The sequence below is a fragment of the Tauraco erythrolophus genome, chromosome 1 (assembly GCF_009769465.1).
Source record: "Tauraco erythrolophus isolate bTauEry1 chromosome 1, bTauEry1.pri, whole genome shotgun sequence".
NCBI lineage: Eukaryota > Metazoa > Chordata > Aves > Musophagiformes > Musophagidae > Tauraco > Tauraco erythrolophus.
In genome coordinates, this window is record NC_141465.1 from 1,203,275 (window position 1) to 1,219,689 (window position 16,415).

Below are 16,415 nucleotides of genomic sequence, written 5' to 3' on the forward strand. Positions count from 1 at the left end.
GCGATGGCGGGCCCGGCCCGCCCGTCGCGCCGCCCTTCCCGTCGCCAATCGCGGGCGCGGGGCGGGGCGGCGGCCCGGCGGTGACATTGCGGGGCGGCGGGAGGCCGGAGGAGGCCGCGCCATGTGGGGCCGCGCCGGTGAGTGCGGGGCCGGGGGAGGAGGGGGGGGGTCCCCGCCAGGCCTCCGGGGCCGAAGTGGGGGGGTTCGCGGCCGCGTCTGGCGGGCAGGAGCGCCCAGAGCCCGCCCGCCCCCGAGCTGGTTGGAAAAAACCCAAAAGGGCCGGATTTGTGCCGCTTTTTCCTTCTCTGAACGGCGGGAAAAGGGTTGGCTTTCAGGGGAGGCGGGTGTCGCCTATAAACGTAAATGTTTAATTTTTTTTTTTCCAGAGCTGGAATATGTTGTGCCTAGAAAATAAAGGGCAACTGTTTCTCATAAGAGAGACGTTTTCAGCCAGCGTAAAGAAAAAAAAAACCACCATATTTTTAAAAGTGCCCTTTTGCTTTCAAGGTTGTGGGTTTTTCCTCCCCTCAGGATTTTTTTCGCTGTATTAATGAATTAGAAGCTCTTTCTCCAGATAAATTGCCCCGTTCTAACACACCACAAAGTAGGTATCTCCGGATTGCAAGGTTCGGGATTTTTTTCCTGCCTTTTTTCGTGGCTCTGTCAAGTCCGTGACGTGCATTTGGGATGTGACAACATTGGCAGAGTTCTGGTGTGTGGTCCTCGAAATACACTGTCCAAAAAAGCATATGGATAGATGAGTTCCCTGACACTGTGATTTGCCTCGTCTTTTAGGAGTTGCTCGTAGGCTGCAATCTTGCATTCCCATTTTTCTAAATAAGGTTGATGGGCAGCTCAAGTCATAACTCCTAAACAAGCTCTGATTTCTTTGGTAGGCTCCATTACAACTACATCTGGTGTTTCTTGCATAATATTGGATTTGTACCTATTGTTTCTCGTTTCCCTTGTGTTTTTTTTTTTTTAAAAAAAGCAAACACTTCCATTTAAAAGCGAGTAGTCTCACTTTCTGTTGTTCTGAGTTAGATTTGGCCTCTGCTTCCTCTGCTTTCTCTTCCAGATAGAGCTGTTATACTGCTGGGAAGAAATATTCCCTCAATCCTGAGGATGACTAAAGGAGTGGATCCAAAGATAAGCAGAAGGCTTTGCGTTAAACCCCAGGAAGAAAGTCAGCTTCAGGCAAAAAGTAAGAGTTTTTCATAACAATCATACATAGCTATCCAGGCTGCAATCACCTGTACAGGAATTTGGCTGGCATAGATGCTCATATCCCTGATTTCGTGAGAGGGAAGTCTGATCTTTAGGCTGAAAAACTAAGCGTTGAGCTTAGCAGTGAAATCTTGGGGTTTAACAAGTCAGGGGTCAGTATTTCTTCTTGTGACAAGAACAGCTTTCTCTGTAGCAGGTCGGTAGTGCCTTGCCTGACGTGCAGTCCTGCGTGGAGCTGTGCTCCAGAACTGACTGTTCCACCCCAGCGTAAGCTGTCGGTGTTCAGGAATGTTGCACGAGCTGAAATACTCGTGCAGTTTTTCACGGTACAACTGGCTCCAGCCAATGGCAAAATTGAACATGCCCTGCAGTGGGGAGTCGGTCTGATTCATTGGCTTGCTTCGTGTTTAAGGATGGAGTTGGTCAGGTGAAGCTCAGGCCATGAAACGTTTTTCCAGCCTATATGGGACAGTTAGGATGCTCTGATCAGACTTCCTGTCTAACTGGTTCCCTTCGTGGCCTACTGGTGCTGGAAAAAAGGAGCATGCAGACGTGAAGGATTTTGCATACTTCTGTGTTAAAAACATAATGCAGCTGTACTGGTTAAGACCAGAAGTCTCCTTAACAGTGTTTAAATGATCCTCAGTGGATTTTTCTTCCATAAATTTGCCCGGGCTCTTGAAGCTGGATGTATTTTTAGCATCCTTGTTCTCCGAGGAGGAATTCCTCAGCTGAACCGTGCTGTGAGAGAACCAGCACAGTCTTGTGTTTGTTTTTGCAGCCGATCTGTGCTTTTTTCCACCTGATGCTCCTTTATCCAGTACCCCTTCCCAAACAGGACCTGTTCCTTACAGCTCTGCACTCCCAGTGTCACTTGTGATTCCGTTGTGCTGAAGGGAGCGTCAGTCGCTGCTTTTCCAGGCCAGAGGGTCTCAGTCTCTGATCCTGTTCCTGACATGGTGGCCATTCCATATCTGTGGTCATCCGTACCAGTATTCACAGAATCCCAGAATGTCAGGGACTGGAAGGGACCCCAAAGGACCATCTAGTCCAATCCCCCTGCCGGAGCAGGACCACCTAGATAGATCCCACCAGAACGCATCCAGGCGGGTTTGGAACATCTCCAGAGAAGGAGACTCCACAACCTCTCTGGGCAGCCTGTTCCAGTGCTCTGTTCCCCTTACTGGGAAGAAGTTCTTCCTCATGTTTAAGCAGAACCTCCTATGTTCCAGCTTAGATCCATTTCCCCTTGTCCTATCACTGGATGCCACTGAGAAGAGCCTGGCTCCATCCTCATGGCCATTCTCCGTGACTCAGGACTATTCATCCTCATCCTATTCTGCGTGCCCGTTGTGTTTCTGAGTCGAGGGACCAGTATTTCACCTGCTGTTCAAAGTGCTGGAGTTTCACACCATGGCACAATACCTTTGTGTTGACCTGCGTTCCCAGCCCTCGCTAGCAACGCCGTTTCCCTTTCTGACTGTCACTGAGCATTTTGCCAAAAACTCTATGGAATCCTGAGAGCTTGCTCCTCAGCGATACTGGTCAGGTTACCCCGTCATTTGCACGTGAACTGGAATTGCTCCCTGTTTATGGGGTTTCGCCAGCCATCCCATTGACTCGGGATCTTGGCACTTAGCCCTCCGCTTTCTGTTCCTGAATAACTCAGTGTGGTCAGCAAACCGTGTATCCATCCCCCTTCCTAGATCATTCACGAATCCACCAGGCAGCACACGTCCATACTGGATGCCTCCCATGGTTTAAAAAACCAAGAAAAATAAAGAAGCTGTCTATCTTTGCACTTTACTGCGAGATTTTCATGGGATGTTGTCTATGGAAACCATCCCCTGTGACACTCTGGATGTTTTTTGTATGGAGTTTGAAGGATTGAGCTGAAAATGAAGGGCCTGTGGTCATGTTTGTTTGTACCTCCAGATAAGATAAAAACTTCCCCTGCCTGGAAAAGCTAACACTGTGTGATGTGAGGGGGGAAGCATATTGGCTTTTCTGTGGCAGTTCCGTTTGATTTATTGTTTTTTAAAAACTAATTCAAGTGTCATAGGAAAATCTATCCCAGCACTTAGGAAGCTTAGATGCTGGAGCAGGTCCTATAAATTTAGAGCTAGAAATACAGAGGTCTGGGGCAAGATTTGGCTTTCCTCACACAGCCCCAGGTGAATCCACGTTTAGAGGTTTGTTAATCGGACTGCGATACGCTTTTTGTTCACTGACCAGCTCTACCATTGCTCACCCTAACTGGTTTCATTGCAGCCGTGCCAGTTCAGCTTCTCTGACTGTTTCCTCTCGTGACTTTTTGTTTTTGTTTCTTTGTGCGTTTTGTTGGGGTGTTTTTAGGTCGGACTCCTTTGAGGGTGCCTGGACACAAGCCTACAGACTGGGAGAAAAGATTTTTGTTGTGGGCAGGCAATTTCAAAAAACCAGAGGATATACCAGAGACTGTCTCGTAAGTGCCAGTTTTGAAGCTCTAAAGGAGACATAAGTTAAGAACAGAGTTACTTGAATGCAACTCCAGAGTAACTTTTCCTAAATGGAATGGGTGTTCCCAGTTGAAAAATCTTACTCTGCTGTGGTTGGTGCATCGTCTTGTAGATGACACGACCTGAGCAATTCTGTGTTGCTGAGATAATGGAACCCTTCTGATTTTTCTTCTGAAGGGATGACCAGCATCTATCAGTTGTTTCATTAGAAAAACATCACAAATCAGTTAATTTTTACTCTTCCCTCCTAATCAAAAAAGCTTTTTGCAAATATTACTGTGAGCTTTTTCTGGCGTTTTTTTGTAATGTGTCAGTCTCCCATTGTGTGAAAGTTTCATGATATAGCTCTAAAATAACTGAAACTCATTTAAAATATTTATTAATGAACATCTAGAGGGCATGGGCCAACTTTCTTTACTCCTGGAATCTAAACTAACAAACAGTGGAAAGGCTCCTTAACAAAAAACACACATAGTCCAAATTTCCCTCTTGCTGGTGGAGTCCAAATGTCAGTGCTTTGCCTTATGTGAAAAGTAGAGAATAAAACTGGGTGTTCTATTTGCCCATCTAAAATGAAAAACAAACTTAACAAATTAAAAAAATCATTCCTGGTGGTAATATAGTTACGTTTTAAAACGTGTAATGGTTTTAAATGTATGTATTTATTTAAATTCAAAAGATACAGCATACCTTGTACTACCTGGGTGAGCAAACCATGTAGCTGCCCTCTAAAGATGCTCGATTTGTTTGGATGCACCGTGTGGGAACTGAAAATCCACCCGTGTCTAAGCTTTTTCTGAACGTGTCACAACGGATGAACATTGTTAAAGATGAATTCTCCAATTTTGTATGGACTCGTTTTTCTTAAAATTACATCTGAAATACATAAAGGGGTGGATTATTAAATTGTCAGCTCGTGTATTTTTGCTTACCCAACGCTTGTTACGAGTGTTTGTAAGAAAGCAGAGTTGGCAGAGTGACTGAAGTCTTTCCAGTGGTTTACTGGAAGGCCAGAACAACTTCTGAGAACAGCTGCCCGTTTTCCAAGCGCGTGGTGAATTCGTGGTTTTCTTTGGGCAGGTAGTTCAGCCAAAGCCCAGAAGGCGACTGAGAACTACAAAAGCACAAAATCTTCCCTGTTTTGAACTGAATGAAGAGTTGCAAGGGCTTGTGGTCTAGCTCAGGAATCCTGCAAGATGTGGGGATCAGAAGTAACTCATTCATTAAACTGATGTTCATCTCGGCCACTGAATTGATTGAAAATTTGATTTAAAATGTTCAGATGACCGCCTCTTCCTCTTCTGTATTCTAACATGTCTAAAGTACTCCAAAAATTAACTAATAAAGTTTTTAAATCCTCCTTCTCTGCACTTCAGCCTAATTGCAGCCTGTGCCCAAGCTGTTCATCACAGATGATTAGCAAAAACAAATGACCTGGAAGTTAAATTTAACTATTTGTTTCATGGTAGACGGACACGTTCCCTGTCATCAGAAATCCTGTACTCGGATCAATACTCTGAAACAGTGATCGAATCAATCTTGCCCTCCTCTTCAAAAATAAGAACAAATCTTCAGTTCTTAGGTCTCTAATCCAAACTTAATTTGCTGTAACTGAGATGTTATTTGGGCAGAATGATCTGCAGAGTTTAACCCAACCTTGATTGGGTTAAATCAAACCCAATTTTTGCTTTAACTCATCACATGTACAGCTGGAAGGCTTTACTAACTGACACTCTTCTTGTGGAAGATTCCTGGGGTTTAAAAGATGACAGTAGACCAGGCAACAGGTTTCCCAAAGGAGTGGTAAGCTACTGGTGTGGCTAGATAAGCCCCTGAAATAAAAAAAAAAAAATAAAATTTAAAGGAGTCCTCTGTCCAAAACTGATGCTGGAAAGCTCACAAGCGTCCACGCCGTCTTAGTTTCTCAGGAAAACAGGCCACCTTTACTCCAGCAGGAGGCAAGTGGCAACCAACTGGTCTCTCCCCAAGTCCTACTGAGAATTTCTGAGCAGTACGGCACTCGGCAGCCAGCGTGTAATCTCTGGCACTACAAAATCCTGTGGTGGAGGATTGTTTTTATACACATCCCTCTCCTTCGCCTGTTCTCCCCACAGTGAACGTCCAGATTTCAATACTGCAGCCCTCCTCTGCGTTGCAGACAAGTGGTCTAGAAAGGCAGTATTGTCTCTTAACAACTAAATAACTGAAAGTTACAAATGTTGAGTTTGTTTCCAGCTTGGAGAGGAACTCCTTTGTGACCAGGATCTCCCAAGGTAGTGGGGACCAGCCCTTCCAGTTCTCTTAAAACCTTTTTGTGAAAGGAGCCAAGTACGGTTTGTGCTGCAGGACTGCACAGACAGCACGCTAGGAGAAACGAGCCAATTAGCCAAATGACTGATTTGGGTCTCTGATAACGAGCCTGTTCTTTTCCTGTTATTTCTCGAGGATTGAAACAATCCGAGCAGCAAAGACCACGCTGCGTGTGAAGTTCAGCTACGTGATGATTGCCTTGACAGTCCTGGGATGCATCATCATGGTGGTTCAAGGGAAGCAGGTAAGCACGGATTTTGGGCTGGTGAGTGCAAATCCATCTTCACATAAACTCCTCAGTTCCTCCTATGGATTGTCAGTACTGCTTTGTTCGGGGGGTTTTCTTTTTATCTCTGAGCAAAAATTAAAAATAAGTCCTCCTAGTTCTCCAGAAGTGACCCTCACTGATTAATTCCCAAGTCAGAAAAGGGTGGTGTCTCTGTTAGACTGTATATGCTTCCTTTGAAAAAAAAAAATTTTTTTTTTTCTCACTGCAATACTTAATTTTAGCTTGTTCTGTTTTAACTCCTTAATTTTGCTGACGTGCTGTGGGAGTTTGGAAGGAAAGAGCACCTTGTTTTGTGGATTGTGGATCTGGTAGGCAGGGAAATGCTCCGTGGGCCATGGGTTCCATGCGGTTCCGCGTGTGGCCCCAGTACAAACACCTTTCTACACACTGCAGCGCTCCTAGAATCATTAACAGAAATAGCAAAGGAATATGTTTCTCCACAAACGGACTTGGGAATTCTCAAATGTCTTCCTGAACAGTGGGGCGACAGTCAGCAATAATTCCGTGCCCTTTAATTGCGTTAGGAAATAGTTGTCTTTTAGTGTGGATGGAACAACTTTTCAGAAAGTATTATTGTTTGTTGAATCGAAAAACTATTTCGTAGAAAAGCTCCCAAGTCCTGTAGACGTTGAGCATCCTTCACTTGCACAGAATTTGGCAAGGTATCAAAGTTCAGCGTGTGGCAGAACTAAGTCTGTGATTTAATTTGCATCATATGAAGAGGGTAAGTATGAAGTTTAGGATTCCAAGTGCAGCGAAGGTTAATTTTGTGTGGTTTTTAACACAGTTGGTGAATGATTAACTCTGGTATTTCTACAGAGAACCAAGCAGTGCCCTTTGGGTACTGAAGCCAAGCTAAAATTTCTCTGCAGCACTAGTCTCAAAGTCAAGGAATATATAATCTGTGCGGTTTATTGTCGTGTTGGTTTTGATAAAAAGCACAGTGGTAACAGGAACACAGGCCCCTACGTTCTTTTCAGGATGCCTGGAAGCAGAAAACCCTGAGCTGAAAGCACCCACGTGGGCAGAACTTTATTTGTGTGCTGCTTTCTCTGAAGTAGCTCTCGGGACAACGTTCAGATCTCATTTCTGTAGATGCTGAGCGTTCTGGAGAGAATTTAAACCTGTAAGTCTCAGCCCCAGCTGAGCAGCACTGGGAACTACTCAAGTGCCAAGTGACGTTTCTGTCAGCATCTGCCTCCCAGAGTGAAAAGGATGCAGCTCTCTGGAACAAAACACTGGGAAGGTTTTTCCCTGGCTTTAACAGAAGAGATCAAACATTGACGATTCCCAGAATATTTTCCTCTTACACAGGAGAAGTAAGAACGCAAACTCCGGAAAGAGAGGGAGACAGCTGCTTTGGGACCCTTGTTTTCACAGCAGCTGGAATCTGCTCTGGTTTGATTTGTCTCCAGTACCTCTGGCTTTTGAAGACCAGAGTTAGTATTAACCCTAACCCTAACATTTGCCAGTGCCATTAACAAAAAGGTCTGATTTATTCCCAGAGAAGTAATGACTTTAAGCCAAACTCGTCTCTGGCTGTTTTCTTTTCTCTCCTCCTGGCAGTAAAGCTGACAGAACTGTGCCTTGGTGAGGACAGGCCAGGTATTTTGTAAACTACTGATTCAAGTTTCAGCTCTGGTCCTTTAGGTGACGCTTTCTGCTCTTGCTTTGTCATTATGTTGTAGGCTGTAAAAAGGCACGAAACTCTTACGAGCATCAACTTGGAGAAGAAAGCTCAGTGGAGAGAGGAAGCTACTCAGAGTACATCTGCTAAATCTTAGAGAAGGAAACGGAGAGACCAAGGACGGGAGAAGAAAAGCTGATGTCCTTCTCAGCGCTGGAAGGAGGATATAGTCACACCTTTCCTGTTAGTTCTGTACTCTCATGTTCAAGAAAGAATGAACACATTATTCTGTAATCATTAAAACCAGAAACACCTATTTAACAGCCTCCCCTTTCCTCCACAACCTCGTCTTCTCAGGGCTAGTGGCACAGGACAAGGGAGCAAAGTGGGCGCACAGGACAGCTGCTTCCCACCCGTGCTGTGCAGAACACTACGTGTCCTTTAGCTGCTCCTGCCCTCGCAGCACCCCGCTGCTTGGGGAGGTCGGAACGCTCTTTCTTACCCCTTACAAGAAGGTAACTGGGAGCCCGTCCGCTTTCCACTGGTGCAAACAAAACCCCTTTGCTGGGCAGGCACCCACTATCAGGGACTGTTCCAGGCACCTTCAGGAAGAAGAAGAACGCTGTATGTGTTCTGTGTTGTTACAGGCTGCTTGAAATATTCCATGTGTTCCTCTTTGTGCAAGAGAGAACGATTGTTAGGGGAGCTCCTGAGTCAAGAATAACTGTGTGGCCGGCGTTAACACCACCCACTTTCTAAGCTATTAGAAAGTCTGCCTACCTGTTGTAAGCCCAATCTATTCTGGCTGCCTTTGTTTAAGTGGAGGATTAATTACTCTGTGTACCTCTGATGAGGAGAGGAGGGGGAGTAACAGTGAAATGGCATTCCAGGGAACCCGTGTGCTGCACACAACCCACCAGTTTGACACCAGAGCTGGCAGGGAGGTGAGAGAACATCCGAGCTAAGGGAACAGAGACGAGTTTTTGGAGGAACACGGAGCCACAGCGCTGGCCTGTGCCATCAGATTTACTGTTCAGAGGCACAGGAGTGTGAGCGAGTCGATGAGACGTTCCTGCCCTCTGAGCTCTTTTTTTCCAATTCTCATTCAGATTTATTTGTAGTTCCTCCCTCTTTAAACTGTCATTCGTACTACTTCATGCAAACCCAGAACAGGTCGTTTAAAACACAGTGTGACCTTCACAAAAGCCGGAGCTAGAGGCGTTCTCCCAGTTAGCTCCTGTTGGAGGAGCAGCAGCACGTCCTTCAGGAAAGCAGAGAATACTGGTTTCCATGTTTTTGCACAGGACATAACCTTTGTTACTGTCAGGCCAGTTTAAAAACAATGCCTCATTTCCCATCTGCCTGGAACTTAGAGCCTTTTAACAGTTGTTGCGGTTCCAAATTTTTTAGCAACGCTTTTTGGCTGCTCCTAGCAACACCGAGAGTGTTCCTGTACAATAAAGTTGCACCACCATCAAACAGAAAATTCATCAAAATTCCCCATTTCTACTGAAGATTTCTTCCGGTACGTGTAAGCATTCCACTAGCCACGTGGAACCGTGCTAGGAGGCTGCTCAAGCGATGACGTACAGCGATCCTCACACTCTTTCAGGGGCACTTTTCACCCAAAACGGGGTCTTGCCTGCGGCCTGAGCGTTATTGATCAGGTGGGTGATGTTACACCACACGCCTGGCTCTAGTAAAACGCAAACAGTTCTCTTGCCCTTGGTTTACCAGGTAATTCTGGCCAGCCTGTACCAGCGTGCTGTTCCGTTCCCAATTCCCAAGTCTGATCCCCCTTGCGTGCTCACATCGTTTGCAGCCTTCGTTAGAAGAGGATTTTGTTTCTTTTCAACCCTTAATGAGTAAAGCAAGGCCAAGAACTGGTTGCTGGAAGATCCTGATGGGAATTCACTCGATCAAGCAACACTGAAAATTAAATGGAGACCTAGGAGTTAGCCACATTCCAATCCATTTAATGTGTGCCACGGTGATTTTTGTATTAAACTTCAGTTTTCAGGCAAAAACGTTAACGCAGTGCCAGCCCAACGCCTTACACAGTCTGAGTAGATACGACAACAATACTCCCTGTGTCAGCCAAGCCTGCCACTCCAAAAAACACCACCAAGCTCAAGGATTTGTACTTATCTGCTCCGAATTCACATACCCACTGCAAAAGGAACACACACCAGCCAGGCTCCTGGCACAGGAAGGCACACCGTTCCGCTTAAATGGACTCGTGTTTTTTGGGTTTTTTTTAATTAATTCACTCGTTTAGAGGCAATGGTCATTATTTTCTCGGGGGGTGAGGGAGGGAAACGCCAATGCACCACATTGTTCTCACTAGCCTGGAAGAGAAAACACGTATATATATATAGATATATAGATATATAGATATGTATATACACACACACGTGTGCGCACGTGTGTGTATATACACGCGTGTGTGCACACATGTATACATACACGTCAGTGTATATATACACAGAATATACATATATGAATATACAGAATATATGCACACACACTTTGCTCAGATTTGTTTACAAAATATGTAGCTTTTTTTTTTTATACCGTCCAATAAGAGGTACGTGATTTTAAACAAATCTTGTAGAAATGACATGTTATTGGAAATTTACACGTAAAAAAATCCAGCACAAAAAAATCCAAAAGCTAAAACAAGATTCTGCTACTCGTCAGTGCTTCTATCACCCTTCAAGAAAAGAGAAACACAGTTATTTATGTGTGATGTAAAGGCAACATTGAGGGGTGGTTTTTTTTTTTTTGCTTTTTTTTTTTTTTAAATTAACCACCAAATTTAACCCCCTAAAATTACAAAGAATCGAAGTCCATTTACAGATTAAGTGCAGTAAACTAAATGTTCCTTCAGCACAAAGCAGCACTAGAGAAAATAACTGGGAGAGGGAGGGTGGAGGCCACCTGGCTTCACCAGGGAGGCAGCAGGTGGCCTCTGCGGTGGCCACAGGGGTCGGAGTCTCCATCCTGAAGCCCGGACAGAACCGGAGACTGTGTTTAAGGGTCACACGGAGCTGATGGTGGGGCCTTTGCCCAGCTTCTGTCAGCAGTTTGATGAGTGATTCCGGTGGGTTTATTGTTCTGTGTCCAACGGGCTGGCTTTGCTCTTGGTGGCGTGTCACTGCGGAGGGTCCCGCGGAGGGTCCCGCCGCTCACGTTCACCACTGGCACACCACGCTGCGGTTGTCGGTGGCGGTTCTGAAATGTTTACACGGGACAAACGCGTGTCCCGAGCGTCCAAAATGGCTTGGAAGAACACAGCCTGGTGCAGGGGGGGAGCACATGGCCTGGAGAATCCACAGCATTTACCGGAACGGAACCGCCACTTCCCATCACGTGGCATCTCCCCGGCTGCGTGCGGAGTTTGGTGTCGATGCCAGCTGAGCTCGGCGAGGAGCGGCCGGCCTTTCCATCAGATGCCCGCGATCCCGGCGGGCTGCGGAGCCAGGAACGTGCTGCCAGCAGAAGGGCAGCCTGCAGCTGCCGTGCCGTCAGCGGTGCCGTACGGATGTGCCCGGCGGGAACCACGCGTTCCGTGCCAATCCACCTCAATCCCATAAACAGCAAAAGGAGACAATGAAATGAAAGGGCCAGGCAGATCCGGGTGGAACATGACTATCCTTTGGATGTAGTGTCATTTTAGCTGTTAAATAAGGGACCTGACCAGGAGGACTCTATTTTTCATCAGGTGAGCTGGGGAGGAAGCTCTTGTCTCGTGGAAATGAAAGGAGATCTAACGCTCCTTGTGCCAAGTTGTCCAAGTTACGATTTCTGTAGCCAGAAGGTAATTTTTCAGAAGAGAAATCTGTTCAAGTCACACTGTGTAAAAATGTAAAGAGGCAGACAGGAATTTTTCAGCCGTAACCAGAATACCAAGGACCAGACTGGATCGTGAAGTCAGGAAGTGCTTGATTTTTAAGGAAGGCCCAGCTGGATCACACTGTGCTGGCAAGCAGAAGTGGGGGTAGTTTCTCCATTCTAGAAGCTGGCTGGAAAAGTCATTTCTGGGGAGGTGGGAAGAGTGACCTATTCACAGGCTCTTTTTTTTTTGCGGATGGAAAGACTGGGAAGGTACACGAATCTCCACAGTGGTCTGCAATCCAGCTTGGGAGCTCAGTTTTGAGAAGGGATGGGGCCAGGTGTGCTCAGTATCCTCAAGAACCAGAAAACATGTCCATTGCAGCCTGTTGTTGCAGGGGACAGAGAACTTACTCCATTATTTGTAACATGTTCTAGACGCCAATAACCCCAGCTGGCACATGCAGCAAAGTAGATACATGGCATGTGAAGGTTCAACGCATCTCACGTGGCCATCCAAAGAGGCGTCCAGGGAAGAGCGTGGGGAATGAATTCAGCGACGTTCTCAGAAAGTCTGAACGTCTCCCTGGACTGCAGGCACGCACTGCAGCGAATACACGAGGAAGGCAGCCTGATCTTGGATGCCAGGAGTGTGGGGGCTAGTGGAGGAGGGATTCTTTTCCTGTAATAGGAGCAGGGAATATCTCAAAGTATAGAAAGGTGCCTCAACTCCACGAAGATGACAGTGGAGAGGTTCAGAATCTAGAGGAGAAGGGTGACTCTGGCGACCCCTTGTCAAGGAGGGGGGGCATCCTGCCACGGAGAGCCGAAAGTTTTCCAGATGTATGTAAGAGCATGTGCACAAGGCAAGCGAATGAGCGCAAACAGGGTTATGGAAAACAGTGAGAGAATCACTCCACGGGTGGCTTGTGGCTCGACAACAGGATTGGCCAGGTAGAGGAGCACACAGCACAGGGGCACCTCAGAGCTGGAAGCCTTCCATGGGAGCCTCACACTGCTGGAAGATGTACTGTTGCTGGCCGAGATCCACCTGTGGGGCAATGCTGCTGTCTTCATCCTCCGTTCCAAAGTAGTGCTCAATCAGATCAAAGGCCTTCTGATAAATCTCTTGATTCTCATGGCTCTGCAGGAATTCAATCTTGTCCAGGCCTGCAGGGAAAAGGAGGACATAAAAGTTACAGCTCGGTGAAAGCCTATGACCATGATCGTTTTCAGTCTGTTGTGAACACCAAGTCCCATGACAAGTCTCCCCCACCTTCAGAAGGAACAGGTCCCTCTCTGCAGACCCTTGCCCGACTTGTACTCTCCACACCCAGGGGAAAACAGGCTGAACTGCAGAGTTGCCTGTGTGATGTGTTTCATATTCTGTTTGCCTCTACCCTTGCACTCAAAAAATGAAATTGAGCAGCTTGAATTGTAAAGAAAAGGCCTTAAAGACTTTTTCCGAGGAGACTTTTAGGAGCACGTTTCCTGAAAGCGCGCTCACAGTGCTTTGTTTACAAGGACCATGACTACACAATCACATAACTGCACCTGGAAGACACTTGTGGTCATCATCCACTCTAACCTGCAGCCCAGCCCAGCACTACTACTACCAACACCAGACTAGGTCAGCTGTGTCTAACCAAGTCTTCAAAACTTCCAAGGATGGAGACTCCATTGCCTAATCTGTATCACGTGCATATACAACGCAGTTAAACTCGTGCAACCAGTTTTGGGGCAGACATTAAGCAGATGGGCAAACTCAGGTAGCCAGAAAGAAATTAAAATAACACAGCAAGCTAAACAATCTTAGATACCTAGGAACGACGCTGCAGTGAAATCCAAGTCTTAGCCACCCAAGTAAATCTCTAATATCGGGAACTGTGGTGGCTTTCTTGTCTGCTCCTTTTACTATGTATGAATCATGGAAGGGTTTGGGTTGGATCATCCAGTTCCAACCCCCCTGCCATGGGAGGAAACGATTCTCTGATACTCTATAGACACTTCTGCAACACTGATGTGAAAAGGGAAGTTATGACCTAGAAGGAGGCAAGAAAAAAAAAAATCCTATTCTGATATAACTCTTCCCTGGAAGTCAAGGCAACCACGAAGGGAACCATGGTTCGAGAAACCATATTCAGTGATACCATCCTCTTCTACACTGCTCTTGGTGACCTGTTTTTATTTTTCTTGGTAAGTACTTGCCAATCAACAAGGAAACCCACCTTAAGAGCAGCGGTTTAGTTACAGTTAAGCAGTTAAGACCTCGGAACTGGGATGAAATCACGCCAGTACGTGCCAGAACCTCAGCACAGCAAAGGCAAACTGGGAAGTTGCTGCTGCTGCCATAATTCTACAGGGCAGCAGTGAAGGAAGGGAAAGGTCTGAAACCTGAGTGGAGCAGTGCATCTGAACTTCTGTCTGCTGTGGAGGGAAGATACTGAGGCTGGATGACACCCTGAAGGCTCCCTCAGGGTCGAAAGAAATTAAGAAAATAAGATCTGCACATACTGTCTCCAACCTACGTACAAAGACAACGTAGAAGATGGAGTACATTGGGAAATGGAGGCTTGTCAAAGAACAGTTAATTTTCAGATAATAGTGATGAGAAAATTAATGGAACTGGGTCTACTGAAACTGCAATGGGCTCGTGATCGTTGCTTTAACCCCTGACTTCCACCGATGCTTTGCTCGTACCATACGCTTCCTCGATGAGGGCGCAGTAAGGGTTAATGCCAGTGCCGCTGCGTTTGGATTCCTGCTCTCCAAGCCTCAGGATGTTCTCCAGCCCGTTCAGTGCCACTTGCACAATCTTGGAGTCCATTACTGTAAGGAGGTCGCAGAGTGGTTTGATGCATCCCAGTTCTACTAAATACCTGGAAAACACAACATGGAATCCAGTAAATTGTCTGCAAGACTGCAATTGGTGTAGTCATTTAAACACTTGGCATGAAGGTCTAGGAACCAAAACAGATGAAATATCAACTCAAACGGAGAAATTCTTGACATCTATTTGTATCTAGTCAATTCTGCTGAAACAATGAAAATAACTTTAAAATACCTGTCTGTCTCTATATAGACATGAAATAATAATTTAATTTTGTCATTTATAATTCTGTAACTATAGATTTTCTATTAATCTCAAATACATTAATATAATTTTATTATTTGATTTTATTTGATAAGCACCAGTACATGTTAAACAGGAAAAACAAAGCACACGATGCCCTTGTCCGAGGGGCTGAGCTATTCCTCTCCAGACTGCTCGTGCACTTTATTGCACCCCACAACGACCACTAAGAAATTACTTTCAAAGTTGCATTTAGTTTTTTCACTTAAGAAAAATGGTTCAATTAATTAATTAAGTACTACAGCTGAAATACTTATGTGATTTCTCCCTAAAGGAATGAATGGCTCATTCACAGCTCGGCACAATGGACACGGTCTCTCTGGATACAACACAGAACACAGGAAGGTTTTCCAGTTTCTAGGTTCTTAGTTGGAGTTCTGGCACAAACACTAATTCACTCGGTTGCACTGAAAGATTCCAACTATTTCGTACTTGATCTGTTCAGCGGAGCCTCCAGACGTTGCGTTTGTGATTGCCCACGCCGCTTCCTTCCTTGTCCGAAACTCAGCTGTTTGCAAGATATTGATAAGAGCTGGAAAGATATGGGCATCTATGACTGTCTGCAAAAAGAAAGGACATGTCAGGGCTACAATGAAAATCCGAAATAACTTCCTTGTCCTGAGCTGGTTAATGTCTCTGCTCAGCAGAACACATTAAACTATAAAATATTACTTATCAAGGTAAAATCAGTTTTCATAGAATCACAGAATCACAAAATGGTTTGGGTTGGAAGGGATCTCAAAGATCACCCAGTTCCAACCCCCCTGCCATGGGCAGGGACACCCTCCACTACACCAGGTTGCCCAAAGCCTCATCCAACCTGGCTTCAGCTTTCCATTTAAAACCCTGGCTGCCACTGGGCTCCGTGCTCATCCCAAAATAACTCAGAACACATTCAGACTGAAGCGACTGCCATATCCAAGGTGTTACTTACTACCTTGACAGCAAAAGAACGCCATACTTCCCTTATTTTTCCAAGTTGTGAACCACTCAGCTAGGAAGTCGATAAACTAAGTCCCTAAGATCCCTGAACAGAGCAAAAAGCCTGTATGTCGTACTCCATTTCCACCAGGTGAGACAACAGAGCAAAGAGAACGTACTGTAAGAACTCCTCAAAGAAGCAAGCACCAACATGTTCTTTCCTGGTGAAAAGACAAAGCAACGGATGGTTGGGTAGCGTGGTTAACTGCTCCGCTCACCAAACTGATGGAAGTCAAACGAGTGTTTAGTCAGAAACTCAAAAGTCTCTAGTAACTTCCTCTGGAAAGAGCCTTTTGCAATAAGACACAAACGAAACCAGTTTAGTTACACACACACAAGGGTCTGAAACACTTTCATAAGGATCACTCCAAGCAGTGAGAGCGTAGGATTGGGTTTTTTTTACGTTTTACAAATCTAAGTCATCGCAGAACTGATAACGGCAAATTCGAAGAAAGCCCGAGATCCTTTTCAAGGAGCTCTGCAGAAGAAAACTAACAGACTGCACAAGGCAAAAAG

The 16,415-nt window shown here is 45.7% G+C and overlaps 2 protein-coding genes across 10 annotated transcripts in view; one reads left to right on the forward strand and one right to left on the reverse strand.

Moving 5' to 3' along the window:
- The first annotated feature begins 97 nt into the window (after window positions 1-97).
- Window positions 98-8,267, forward strand: FAM162A (family with sequence similarity 162 member A). 2 transcript variants are annotated; one of them, XR_015222341.1, is made up of 6 exons: window positions 98-137; window positions 1,079-1,204; window positions 3,583-3,691; window positions 6,171-6,279; window positions 7,305-7,450; window positions 8,013-8,052. XR_015222341.1 is itself a non-coding variant. In XM_086616623.1 (5 exons), exons 1-5 carry the CDS (start codon window positions 122-124, stop codon window positions 8,106-8,108), a joined length of 456 nt encoding a protein of 151 aa, XP_086472749.1. In that variant the 5' UTR covers window positions 98-121; the 3' UTR covers window positions 8,109-8,267. The 2 variants fall into 2 exon arrangements, 1 of the variants encoding a protein (XP_086472749.1); XM_086616623.1 differs by lacking the exon at window positions 7,305-7,450 and having other exon boundaries at window positions 8,013-8,267.
- Window positions 4,583-16,415, reverse strand: part of KPNA1 (karyopherin subunit alpha 1) — a 60,989-nt gene continuing 49,156 nt past the window's right edge. For 3 of the 8 annotated variants that reach the window (XR_015222340.1, XR_015222333.1, XR_015222334.1), the window contains 4 exons: window positions 15,351-15,478; window positions 14,486-14,664; window positions 10,119-12,955; window positions 8,312-9,880 (listed from right to left, as the gene is read on the reverse strand). Coding sequence is in view for 2 of the 8 variants with exons in the window: in XM_086616596.1 (XP_086472722.1) it covers window positions 12,768-12,955; window positions 14,486-14,664; window positions 15,351-15,478 (495 nt within the window). In the remaining 6 variants the exon portion in view is untranslated. Of the gene's footprint in view, window positions 4,602-8,311; window positions 9,881-9,906; window positions 12,956-14,027; window positions 14,213-14,485; window positions 14,665-15,350; window positions 15,479-16,415 lie in introns of those variants that run through there. The other 5 variants (XR_015222337.1, XR_015222335.1, XR_015222338.1 and 2 more) reach the window with 5 other exon arrangements.

Excerpts from the sequence above, each read along its gene's own strand:
- FAM162A (XM_086616623.1), top strand. Across the intron at positions 3,692-6,170 it reads GATATACCAGAGACTGTCTC|GATTGAAACAATCCGAGCAG; the intron begins GTAAGTGCCAGT and ends TTATTTCTCGAG. Across the intron at positions 6,280-8,012 it reads TGGTGGTTCAAGGGAAGCAG|GCTGTAAAAAGGCACGAAAC; the intron begins GTAAGCACGGAT and ends ATTATGTTGTAG.